Here is a 13,329-nt window from a genome sequence, read left to right on the forward strand (position 1 = left end):
ACTTGTGGCATCGGTCATCCCAGTGACACTAACGTGATGTGACAAAGATGAAGGCTCAGGCTTGTGGCTGTGACTTACACTGAGCATAATGACTGAAGACTTTTTCTTCCTGAGAAAGTTTGTCTTTGAGATGGCAGCAACTAGAAAAAGTGTTGGCAAACCTGCCACTATAAATCAAACCTATCCATCCCCTATATGGAAAAGTATGTTCAAAGGTATGGAATGGCTTCCATATGAGGAGCGAATGAGTGAGACGGGGCTCAGTCAAAGAGATGACTAAGGGCTCCTATCACAGAAGTCTACAAAACTCCCATAAAAATCCAGTGATACTGAGGGATGTTCAACTGCTTTTGGAGGTTTTGGCAATGTGTCAACGATAGTCTGGCTCAGATTTGGCTTATTTGTCCTTTTGTTCCACTTTTACCAGTCATTTCCAACGTTTTGTTCTTCTGCTCCATTTTCATTCACTGTTCTTATCAGTTATTTTTAATCCCATCACCCTGCACAGAGTGATAAAAGCAGTTAGTGCTTTTACACCTCTGGGGAACTTTCATCTGAGTAAGGAGAGAGAAAATCCCCTGCGGCAATTTCACAAAGTTCCAGGATTGCTGCTACAAACCTGCTCCTTGCCCAGCTGATTAGGGGTCACTTGAACTGGAACTTGCCCAGCAGCGATGCTCAAAACCACACCAAATTTACAGTGTTGTTTTCTAGCTCTTTACTCTTTCAGTCACCTGTGCTTTTAAAATGGCAAACAGCTCCAGCCCACTTGGAGCCAACAGAGCTGTAGCATGTGGCTTCAATCAGAGTTGTTTCAGTCTCTTGACTTGGGGGTTTTCTGTGTTGGATTAGTAGGCAAGGGAGTCTGAGGGCTGCTTTTGTGAAATTTTGTCTTCTCTGGAGAAGGAGGGGCATCCTGTAAAGCTGCTCCGATGGTCAGGTTTGGCAGTGCAGACAGAAGATGTGCTGGACTTCAACTAGGAGCTGATGTAGTCCTGGTCATGTGCACCAGTGATGAGAGACTGTGATTAAAAAACACTCATCTGGTCCCCCCATCTATTTCCTATAATGAATAATTTTCAGCCAGAGTTGTAGATGAGGCCTCATGGACTTAAGAGGTATTTTCAGACATGTTAAAATTGCTTGAAACATCATTTTAGAACTCAGGCATTTCAGCTGAAATGAGATTTTTTTGCAGACATGTCTCTCTCCTTCTCCCCCCTTCCTTCCCCCTTTCTCCCTCTCTCTCTTTTCCCTCTTTTTAATGGTTTAGAAAGTTTCTAATATTTTACTCTCCAGGGTCAAATTTTGTTTATTTTGCATATGGCAGTAGTAATTTTTTAACCTCTCTGATGTTAGGAGTAAATGAGCAGATTTGTCACTGCATCAAAAAAATCACTGATTCTGTCTCTAAATTTAGAAGAAAAGCTGTTATTAATCTGCATAGTAATGGCTACTTTTTGTCTGTGTATAGTCTCTTGTTTTTTTCCCAATTTTACATGTGTTTTCAATAGTCTTTGCTCATGAATTTCGCAAAGCACAAGCAGAACGTAACTCTGTTAGCAGGACATAATTCCACATAGATCAGTTAATTATGCTATCAGCAGCTCCAGTTACTTCCAGCACCGTTAATTTGTTTCCCCCATTTTATCTCAGTACTCCACGGATCTTTGCATGCCCATAGGTTTCATTTTTTACTGAATGTGCTCACGTACTGTCAAGGTATGGGGTTAAAGTTCGGAAGGAGTTCCAGGTCTGTGCTGCAGCTAGCTGTGCTGGAGGTGGCTTGGCCGACTGTTTGCAGCGGGAAGCTGTGCTTCTTGCCATGTTTCACCAACTCACAGCTGCAGGCACGTCCCTGTGCAGCGTGATGTGGCCTTGAGCGGTCACAAATGCAGGGTACAGCAACAAACTCAGCATGCGTGTCCCCATGAAGGGGCAGGACAATGGCAGCATCCAGCAGCTCTTGCCGAAGTGCCCTGCTGTTGGAGGAGAGGGCAGAAGGGGCAGGCAGGGCTGTGCCCAGGAGGATGGGAGCAGCTCCAGCTGTTCTGCTAACTCGTCTTTCCTTCCTGGCAGAGTGTCAGGGATGTGGCTGGGATTTAGATGCTCTGCGCTTATCTTCAGTGAGCTTTGTCAAGTCACTGAATGTGTTTGCTGTAGCTTCCCCATCTGTATATTTATACCTGCTCTAAGAGCGCCAGGCACAGTGACTGGCTTGTGTTTGCACTGCACCTCCAGCCTGACTACTTCAGATGCTATTTAAGACATATTGCTTTTGGCGTAATTCCACTGGAGATAGCAAAGCAGATTCTGCTTTGGTAGTGGGCGTGTTTTGCAACAACCCTGAAAAGGTTGTGTTTTGCTAATAAATTATCCCTGTAGCGTGTTTTGCTATGAGTTGGAGCCTATCCTAGCTGTAAGACCTTGCCTGAAGGATTCTGTCTGGCCACCTTGCACATGAAAAAATCACAAAGCATTGCAAGGCAAGTCCCAGAACAGGGAACTTATAGCAAGTGACATGTGTCATTAAAGCTATACATTGTTTGGAAAACAACGGGGATTTCTAGAGACATCTTCAGTACAAATGATTAGCAGCTATAATGAAACACTTTCCTGGCCATGATAGCGAAGTCTTGAAAGCATGTGCCTTGATTTGGGCTGGGGTCTGGGGAAACCTCCCAGAGAACCACCCATTTTCTGTAATTAAGTGTGAATAAATAACAACACATTGATTCATTAGCGTTGGTTAGTTCAGCAGACTGATGAGCTGATGCTGTGGGAACTGAGCCCAGGAAAAATGCAACTATCATGCTGAGTTTGATTTGAGTTTTGAGTTTTATAGCTCTTTACTTCTTTTTCCTTTGCTGCAGTTTCTGCATAAAATTAGAGGAAGTCAATATATTCTGAGCTCTTACAGCCTTGGCAAGATCAGCATTGATTACAAAAACATGAACAGAAATTTCTTTGTCCCTAAACAGTAATAAACAGTGGCTGCGACTGCTTTTTGCTGGGAAGATCACAGCCAGAAGCATCTTGCCTCTCCTGGTTTTAGCATCAAAAGAAATGAAGCGAGAGCAGCTCTGCTGGAGGTTATTGTTGTTCACCTCAGGATGAAAGAGAAAACTTTCCTATCAGTTATTTAAATACTGTAGCCAGTCATTAACATCGGCAGGTCTTTTGTCTTTACAGGTCACTTAACTATCCTGTTAGGTACTTGTACTTCTGCAGAGAAAAGTGATTCGTGACAAGATTGTCTAAGGAAAAAAAGAGGAGTTTGTGTCAAACTTCCTTCTTCTGAAACAGGGAAAAGGAAAAGGCTGGAGGGAAAAGGTGTCACTCCTCTTTCCAGCGGGCGCTGCCTTTTCCTTAGCCTTATAAGGAGCCCTGATTTACAGTTAAATGTTTCGGGAGATGGGCGAGGGACCAAGGAGGGCCCCAGCGGTGCCAAGAAGAAGCAGGAAGTGAGGCAGAGGATAAGTTGAAGGAAATATCCGTCTGCTTTTAAACGGAGAGGTAGGAAACCAACATAGAAATGGGGGCGGGAGGAGATGAAAGCACCCACGTCACTGCAAAGCAAAGGCTCTAGAGTAATTAGGAAAATAGAGCATAGGGTGAAAACTCGTGTTTTCATACCTGTCCACCAAAATGGGGGAGCATGCAGCATAAGGCGTGATGCAGCCCCAGGCCAGCGGGTGTGTCCTGCCTTGCTGCTGCTTCCCTCTGCTTCGCTCTGGCATTCCTGCACCCTGGCAGCAGCTTAACACTTAATGCTCACACATGGTGCCCAGCTGCCAGCCCACCCCACTGCTTCCATACCTGAAACACACCCTTTTCCCAGCGTCTGGCCCCAGCTGGGGCTTTGAGAAGCAAGAGGCACCGACTGCCTCAGCCCCAGTCCTTTTCCCGTTCATCCCTGGCCGCAGAAACAGGTATGCCTTCCCCACTCGGAGGGGCCTCTTGGCTTAATCAGACCTCTGGCTTTGGGCATGTAGTTTCGGTTTCAAGACTTGAGTTAATCTTTCTTCTGTCCAAGGGAGATGTAAATTTCAGTGCCCAGTTAACATAAAAGCACATCTACTGGTTAAGACCAAAGGCCCACCTGGCCCATGGTCCTGTTCCTAATAAAAGAAAACAGTAGCTGCCTGGAGAAGAGTATAAGCAGGGTGAACGTTTAGTCCTGTCTCCCCAGCCTCCAGCAATATGTGGTTCCTGGGTGTCTCTGCTATTTGGTAGCTCTTCATTTTGCAACACCAAGACACTGTCTTTTAACCCCTTATTTTTGCGTGTGAGGGCCTTCCCATTTTATTCAGAGCTGCCTTTCTTCTTTAAGAGTCTTTGTTGAGAAACCTCACTGAATAACTTTGCAGTACTTGGTCTGTAGTTGTCCATTTCTGTTATGAAACCTCATTAGAAATTGGTGTCCTTTCTAGTCCTCTGGCACTGAGAGAGCTTTATGCAAGAGGTCGTAGATCATAGTTTGTAGTCATTCCGCCTATGATATACGATGTATTGCCTGGATATTACTGTTACTTACTGCGTCTTGCTCTTCTCTTTGCCATTTTTTTCTGTAGTCCCATTTTCTGATACTTCAATTAGAGACCAATGCCTTGAATGTCCCATAAAAGAGAGTTCCTGCAGGGAATTATCCTTTTACCCAGTTTGATTTCTTATAGGTAATGCTTTACGGTTTGCCTTCGTAAAATTCCAGGACATTGTCTAAATGGTATCTGTGCTGCTGCTTTTCTGAAACAGCTGAAGCTCAGAAATGAGGGTTTTTTTTCCCCAAAAATATTGCTTTGGTTTCCAAAAGTAATTTTTGAGCTGAAAAAAATGTAATTCCAGCCTATGTTTATTTTTAAAGGAAAATGAAAACAAGGATCAGCTGATATTCTGGTCAACTTATAATCGTACCATAAAAAACAGAAGAGCTAAGATTGAATTCTCATTGGATGGTCTCTGAGACTTGTTACTCTTGTTGCAACTATGAAAATATTAGTAAAATTTATTTAGTGTTAACATTCCATTGAAATGCCATCTGATTAACCTGTATACTATTTCCTGTGTAATTTAACTGTGAAGAAACGAAACAAGATTATAAAGCAATGTTATTTTCAACGAGAACAAAGTCAGTAGCAAAAGGTAGTGTCTTCTACTAGTCCAACAGACCAGTCTTGGTTATATGCTCAGACAGTCACAACTACAGCAATGTTACCATGGGTTCCTACTCATTCTCTTTGATACTAAGCTGAGCTGTTTATTGTTCTGGAGAAAAAAAACAATATTATTCTTTAAAACATAAAGTCCATGCTTTGCTTTAAAATGTTACGCATAATCCAGATCGTATCATAAAATCCATTCACACAGACGCTGCCGGCAGCAGGGGCATGGCAGGAAAGCAAGCACAAGGCTGGCAGCACATGAAGTCCTGGAGCAGAGAGCAAGTGCTGCTGAGCTTGCTGGAAGCACAATGGCCGAAGTGGCTCGAGCTGCATGGGGCTGCCAGGACCCCCAGACCCTTTGCTGAGCCCTGGGAGGGTGCTCCAGAGCTGGGCACTTCCAGGCTGTCACCTTGTTTAGGTACAAAATCTGTGAAAGGAAATACTTCAGTATTTAGATATTTAAAATTTGGTGTACAACATAAAGAGAAACCCATATTTGCATATTGATAGGATATCTTGGAGAAGACCTATGTCCCTCCCAAATTGGAATTCTATTCAAATAACTCAATTAATTACTTTTCTAACCGACTTCTGGCTGTTGCCAAGCGTGAAGAATTATATCTTCCAGGATGTGTCAGAAACATACCACTTTTCAGAGCTTCAGTCAAAACTTGACAAAGCATTAAAGAAGCACCCGTCCACAGCTGGGCCTGACTGCTAATTAGGCGACTAGAGGACTGGTTTTGGTATCACCCTGAAGCCCCAGAACAGAATCAAGAAATGTCATAAGTTTGTCAGCAAAGCCTGTGGCCAAGGTAGGAAATCTTACATGCGTCTTCTGGCAACAAAATCTGTTCTTGAGATGGAAGTGCTACGGAAGCCACTGTTACAGAACTGAGGTCTTTCTTTTCCCCCTGTCACCACTGAATAGATTCTTACACTTGAAAAAGTTTGCAACTTGGCATAAAGAGCATCCCAGCTGAACTGTACTTCACAGCCAAGTGCTGTGGGGAAGAAGAAGGTTTGGAAAGGCTCTTCCAGGTATTTTTCTTAACTGCACATCTTGCCATTGAAAGTGCTGTCTGACTTGATCGCTGCCTTGCTACTCTGCTGTGCACCGCCATGTGCAGGTGGCAGAGGATGGCTGGAGCGTGCTGCAGGCTCCCTCTCCCTCTCTCCTCACTGTGCGGTTCCTCCTGTCGTTGGGCCATGGCAAGCTGGTTCTCCTTGGCCTGCAGGCTGGGGTGAGGAAGAGTTCAGGATGAGCCAAGCAGGATGGTGTAGTGCCTGGGTGATTCAGTGTCATTGCCAGAGCAACTCTTGTTAAGTGAACAAAGCAGACGCAGCTTGGTAGGGCTGTTCTGCCATTGATGGATTAGTCACAGGGTTACCAGTTTGTCCCGGTGACAGGGAAACAAGCTGAGCCTGTACATGGCACTTCAGCACCGTCCCTGTGGAGCCAGCAGTGCCCAGGCCCGTCAGACCCCCACGGATATCATGCCAACAGTGGTCCTGCCGAGTGCCATGGGGTTCTGAGCATGGAACCCGAATAGCTGCACATTTTCTCCAGCCAGAAACATTTGGTTAGGTGAATGTGCTTCAGCAAGTTGAGGTGAGTTAAAACATCCCAAATGCTGGCAAGTTCTATATTATTTGTTTTGTTATTGGCACGTAAGGAGAGAGCATTGATATGTTTAATGTTTCTTAAGCCAAAGAAGAAGAAAATCCATTCACTACAGCCTGAATACCTCTGGTTTATGAACCTCTGATTCATCCTGACAACTATTTAAAAATTAATTTCGACCTCTGCATTAATCTTGGCCAGAAAAAGAAAAGAAATGCGTTAGGTAACGAGTGCCACAAAGTGTAGTTACCATTGTGGATGTGTGCAATGAAAGGCATAGTTAGCATTTAACTCACAAGAGAAGCATTAGCACATATTACCAGCTACTTTTTCTTTTCTGAAGTCCGTTGAATAAATGCGTACATGAGCATAGAAATGCATCTCTAACATTATTTCTTCTCTTTAATATGTGTAGTTTTCCTCTATGTCGGAGCATCCCATGTGTCATTAGATACTGAAACCAAGGTGGTACAGACATTTTGTTATGTGAGGGAAGAAAAGGAGATAAATTACTTTCTCTCTCTCTTTTTTTTTTCCACAATATTGGTCATATTTGAGATTAAAAAATTAGATTAATGGCTTGATTGATCAAATAACACTCTCTATAATGCCTTGGAGAAATTATCATGAACTCACTAAAGGGCTAAAAAAAAATACCATCCAGATTATTATTTGTTGCTGATTTGGTTATTTTTTTTCCAAGAATGCTTCATTACAAATGGTAATGTTTTCCAAGAAAATAACCAGATAGCCTGCAATTTGAATATATTAAGTGTTTGAATAAATAAAAGCAGCTGCTTGCCTCTTGCAATAGCTGTCTTCTGACTTTGCATTTCTAAACGCATTTTCGTTTAGCATATACACTTGGCCATGTACTTTCCTAGTATCTTGTGTTTTTTAATATCTCGTAAAAGGCCCTAGGCCAAAGGTGTCAATAGATCATCCTGGCAGTGAGATGGAAGGAGGAGAGAGAGGGAAGGTAGGCATGTGGTTGCACTCCTATTCAACCCCAGTGATGCTTCCGTCATGAGCTGAAGACAGAAGGCTGCGCTATAGCTTGATCAGAAAGGGCAGGTGGTGAAGAACAGGAAGGAGGTTAAATTTATCCAGGAGATGATAATTTTTTTCTCCCTCTTTTTCATTAATTTAATATTAAAGAAAGAAGATGAGACATTGTGGGATCCTTGTTTTATTATAACAAAAATATTAATTCCATAATCAGTTGAATGTAATTCTTCATTTTCTTTCATTTTTCAATTCTTCAAGCATGTCATATCTGGCCTTTGACCATTACATATGGTCGTCCAGAAACATACTGAGCTATATTCATCTGTATTAGACATAATTAAAGATACTAAAAGCATGTTTTTAAAGACATTTTAAATTAAAGATAAGTAGGCAGTTAAGATAGTAGCTGTATTTTCTAGTGGAAATATTTTTCTCTGACTCTCCCATTTGTAGGGGCTTTCAGGTAACATCTTTCATACAGTGTCCCAGACCATACTGCAGATAATGTTAGGTGGCCATACTGGACAAGTGAGTGATCAGAGTGGTGGCTTTTGAGAGGAGTGATGGAATTCATTTCAGTATATTTTGTTGTGGGATTTTTCACTGTGGGTTCTTTGTGGTTGTGTGTGAGGTGGTTGCTTTGGTTTTCTTGTACAGTGACTTGAAATTGTTATTTTTCTTTAAGAAGGGAAAGAGAACAAAATAAGGCATGTGAACAGTTGTGAAAAACATAAGCACTGCTCCAGACAATTTATCTTATTGACTCTAGTTAATTGATTGGCGTGGCACATCATCAATGCCCTTCTCAGCCACTTTGAGACTTGGCAGATTCTCCCTAGGCTGTTAGGGTAATGTTTGCATTAGCCCTTGGTAATAATCAGAAGTGTTGCAAAGGCAGGTTTATTCTCCCTGCTGAAGGTGAACCCTTACTTAGACCCAAAAAAAATAAATCTGAAAATGATAAAAGCTTTACAGACAAATACCTCCAGGAGGGTTAAATTTCCTATCACAGCTATCTAAAATTCTTTTGACGCAGCTAAACCAGTGATTTCACCCAGTTCATTGACCTGCCTATTCATAATCACGGAAGTATTTCTCTCAGGAGACTTCCCATCATAAATGTGGTGCAATTTGCACTTCTGCTCCAAGACTTGAGAAAGGAGGGTTTGGTTCCCAGCTTTGTGGCATATTTTGTGTGTGAGTAGCAACAGTCTGTCACAGCTATTTCAGTACTTCCAGGCAATCCAGGCACCCAACAGAACTGGAAAGAAATGCCAGCACAGTTAGCATTTTCCACTGAATGCCACCCGCCTGTCCACTTCAGTAAGTCTGAAATTCTTAGACTCCTCCTTTAAGCTTTTGGTACCTAAATGCCTTTGAAAACCTGGTTTATACATCCCAGGGGGATTTGGTGGAGAAACATCTGAGCCAGACCACAGGACCTGGGGCACAGTGCTGCTCTGGTGGAGTCTGGATTGGGTCTCAGCCTGGAGGAGGATGCTGTCAGAAATGCAGTCTCTGGTCGTGGCCAGGCAATCCCTTCCCACCTCAGCGAGTGTGGCAATGCAGGCAGCTTTTTGTCCTCCTGCCACAGTCAAAATGCAGGTAGCACTGGGGTCTACAACATGCCAACTGATCTCCTGGGATTTCAGCTGATGAAACACCCACCTTAGCATCATCTCTCTGACTTCAAACACCCCCAGTTTTTACCTTCTTTTCTAAATTCCAGTTCACGATCATTGTGTATGCTATCATATCTGGCGTGTTTCTACGTTAAAGTATATCTTCTTTGTCCTTAGCTGCTTAGTACAATTGAGGATTTGACCACTGCAAAACATGGGTTAGCTGTAAAAACAATATACTTTTTTTTTTAAAAGTGAAAGAAAAATATCCCTAATATTAAACCATAAAGGAGTGAGCTTATATATAAAGCCAGAAGAGACATCTGATAAGCTGCCCCATCCCAGAGAATTTCAGACTGTATTTGTTGTTTACATAGGGCACATAAAAGAAAGAAAAATAGTTTCAATACCGCGTAATGCAAATAAAATGAAAACAGCACTGTACACAAAGAAAAATTGATGCGGAGTCAAGGCTTGATAGATCACTGAAGGGCCTGATTTCTCAGGCTATGGCTTCAGCAGGGGTAGCAGGATGGTAGGAAGTCCCTGCCCCATCCTACTGATGGGCACTCCTTTGCCACCTCAGCTGGATGGGGCTGATATGTATATGGCTGTTTGCCACCTCAACTATGCCAGGGGCTGATCTGTGCTGCAGTAACTTTTTTTTTTTTGTGAATTAAAATGATGCTGTTGACTTTCAGCGTGGGCTCAGCTCTTGTCCCTGCAGCCTTCTCCCATCACTGGTCCTGGGTGAAAACTCCAATGCTTTGGCGCATTCAGCATCACCACGTGGGGATCTGTGATTGAAAGAGTTCCTGGACTGAGCAGGGGTTTGGGGGGGCTTCTATGACTCTGTCAGAGTCATGGCCGTGCAAAATGGGCTATGATAAGTGCATGGGGTGTTGGAGGGAAGGATGCTGGCTACAACACATCTCCCTTTCTGCAGTGGTTACAGCCCTATTCTTCTATGTGAGCCTCAGCAGAACTGGGAATCTGTGTTGTCAAACCGTGAAACACGTTTTAATTATCTCACAGAGGTGAGTTTATAGAAACAGACTGTGTAACTGGTTCCAGTTGAAAACTTCACCAGATTCATCCAACTTACCTTTGGATGAAAATCAGAAGGAGAAAAAGGAGCTTTTTGAAACTGATTTGCTTTCTTTTTTCCACTTGCCTCATCATCTTACCATTTTCTTTTATTATACTCACCTGTTCTAATTAAAGTTTCTTTTCTCTCTCCTATACGACAGGCCTAGATGATGTTGTAGCAATAATGATTCCTGAACCCAAAGGAAAAGAGATAGTGAGCCTCCTGGAGAGGAACATCACTGTGATGATGTACATAACCATCGGGACACGCAACTTGCAGAAGTACGTCAGCCGGACCTCCGTGGTGTTCGTCTCCATCTCCTTCATTGTGTTGATGATCATTTCGCTGGCATGGCTGGTCTTCTATTACATCCAGCGATTCCGCTACGCAAATGCCAGAGATAGAAATCAGGTAAGAAGGGCTGGAATGGCTCTTGTTTCCAAAAAATTCACCATGGGATTCAGCTTTAAATAACTTTAAAGTAAAATTTGGGGAAAATAAAAGTGTGGTTTTAAAAGAAAAAGAAAAAAAAGAAGAAGAAATAGTGAAAAGAAGGGGGATTTAAAAATGCCTGTGTATGGGAAAAGCCAAGACTTCTATCAATACAGACAGGACTGAGGAAGAAAGAAATTAATGACTATAAAGTGTATGTGTTATGGGTTGGGTTTTTTTTTTTTTTTGCTTGCACAAAACACACGGGAAACAGCCAGAAAGAATCATGATGTTTACTACCAAAAGGATTCCTTTGGTACACACGGCCAAGTGGCACAAATGTATATAAATTAAGTAACAATCCTTAAGATCAAAATTATGTGAAAAATATAGTGTGGTATGCGAATGTCTGTGTGGGAAACAAGGGCTCACAGTAAGCGAAGAGATTTAAAAGAACAGGAAGTGTTTTCATTTTCATGCTTCTTTAGAAGGGCCTTGAGCTTGAAAGGGAATGTTCCTGCTCATTTGACAATTGTCCCTGAATGTGTAAGTGCTGTAGTGATAGCCCAATATTAGTAAACCTTTGCTTTTTGGTTTTGGCATCTTGTCCGTGTCCCCCCCACTCCACAGAAGAGATAGAAACTTACAGAGCTGGAGAGAAGTCAGCAGCATTGTGTGGGAATGGGTGCTAGGTCCTGAGACCCTCTGGATTTATAAAGCACCATGCATCTTTATGGTTGTTCAGCAATGAATAATAATAGCAATGTTAATAACAAATTTAATCTTTTCTTGGCTGGATCCAACTATCTTGGCATCAGCAGAACTGTGAAGCTGAGGCTCCTACATTTCGTTCTAATGGTACAGTAGAAAATATTATCAGTGTATGAAATCTGAGGAGATAACCATTTTACTGCAGGAAAAATAATGCGCTGTAATTCAGAGATGTTTCTGGACCCTTAATAAATTCCTGTTGGGGCAGGGGGAGGGCTGCCTTGCTTGCTCTGCAGAAAAAAGTAAAACAGAGTGTTAATCATCTTGTGGAGGAAAGTACTGCTGCACTCTAAAATATACTGAACGTATAGGGATCCCTCACTACCCCCATTGAAATTCAGGCGTCTTCTGAGATAGAGAGCAGCTGCTCTGTATTTACACACAGAAAGAATATATTTTACTTTTAAATGTACACCATGAAATTTTGGATAGTAAGAACGAGACTATCCCAGCTGGAATTTGAACATCACTGGCAGCAGAATCACTGTGACTGTAGCGGCTGTGATAATTTGTAGATGCTTTGGCTGCAAAAGCACATGTGTGCCTAATTTATGTACGTGAGTACCGTAAGTGTGCTTTCAATCAAGTAATTGTACAGGCAGATTAGCAGTGTAAATAGACATACATAAACATGAAACCCAGCAAAATAAGAAGCTCTCTTCAGGTAATATGTGGTAGTTTGGAATGGACTGGTTTATGTGTTCAGGCAGACTTCCTATTCAGTCTTTTCTTTCCAAGGTTTGAATGAGACTAATTTGTGCACAACCAGTTGTCCTGTGTGGAGATTTTAATAACTTTGTAATTAATACTGTTCTGAAGAAGAATAAGAAAATAGGCTTCCTAAGCAATTATTTATTAGTCATTTTTTGCCAAAGCTGTATTAACGATACAGGGCAAACCAGAATTTCTTTATGCAGTTTCTTCACTTGATTTTGCCTGACATCTCCTCTAATTAGCTCTTACTTTTGTTAAGAAAAATGGTGTATGATACATACGGATAAATCTCAACCATTTGTGCTAGTGAGCTTTTTAGTCCTGGCTATGGACTAGAGTAATGTAAGTAGCTGTCAGAAGAGCTCAACTTGCTCTTGCCCTTTCCATGAGGGTTCTGTCTGCTTCCTCTAAAGTTCTGCTTTTTTCCTTTGACACATTTTCTTGTAGCACAAGGATGGGAGCACAAAGTCCTTGGATATTCAGATAAATACAAGAGAAATGTTTTTTGTTGCTTTTGGGGGATATAGTTTAGAACATGGTTCTTTTGTCATTTTGCTCAAAAGCTTTTGCCATTCTAACTTGCATGTGTCTGAGTAAAGGTATTGAGCTTACTTGCTGGAAAGTCTTGCAGGTGTTTTAAGGACCTTCATTGCTGGCCAACTTTAGGAAAGATGCTTCCTTCTATTTATATTTGATAAACTCTGGATAAAGTTTATCTGATGGGTGAGGTTGAAATGTTTGTACAAACAGCTTCAAATGAACAGGGACCCAGCTGGCCTATTTAGTGAAAGTAGTGCTATCAGTTTGTACCCCACGGTGCAATAAATCTTACTGCACTTACCGCCCATCTCTCTAACTGCAAAAAACTGTGATTTATTAGATTTCTGTTTTAAAAATAAAAAAGGA

At 42.0% G+C, this 13,329-nt stretch overlaps 1 protein-coding gene and 1 long non-coding RNA gene across 7 annotated transcripts in view; one reads left to right on the top strand and one right to left on the bottom strand.

The window, feature by feature from the left end:
• LOC308194748 overlaps window positions 1–13,329 on the bottom strand; it is a 310,853-nt gene that overhangs the window by 107,787 nt on the left and 189,737 nt on the right. The gene's annotated exons all lie outside the window — the stretch shown is intronic.
• Window positions 1–13,329, top strand: part of RNF150 (ring finger protein 150) — a 121,524-nt gene that overhangs the window by 56,954 nt on the left and 51,241 nt on the right. For both annotated transcript variants that reach the window (XM_080591003.1, XM_080591002.1), the window contains exon 2: window positions 10,667–10,917. In XM_080591003.1, coding sequence (XP_080447129.1) covers window positions 10,667–10,917 — 251 coding nt within the window. The remainder of the gene's footprint in view (window positions 1–10,666; window positions 10,918–13,329) is intronic.

The sequence above is a fragment of the Anser brachyrhynchus genome (genome assembly GCF_964034855.1).
Source record: "Anser brachyrhynchus genome assembly, chromosome: 4".
NCBI lineage: Eukaryota > Metazoa > Chordata > Aves > Anseriformes > Anatidae > Anser > Anser brachyrhynchus.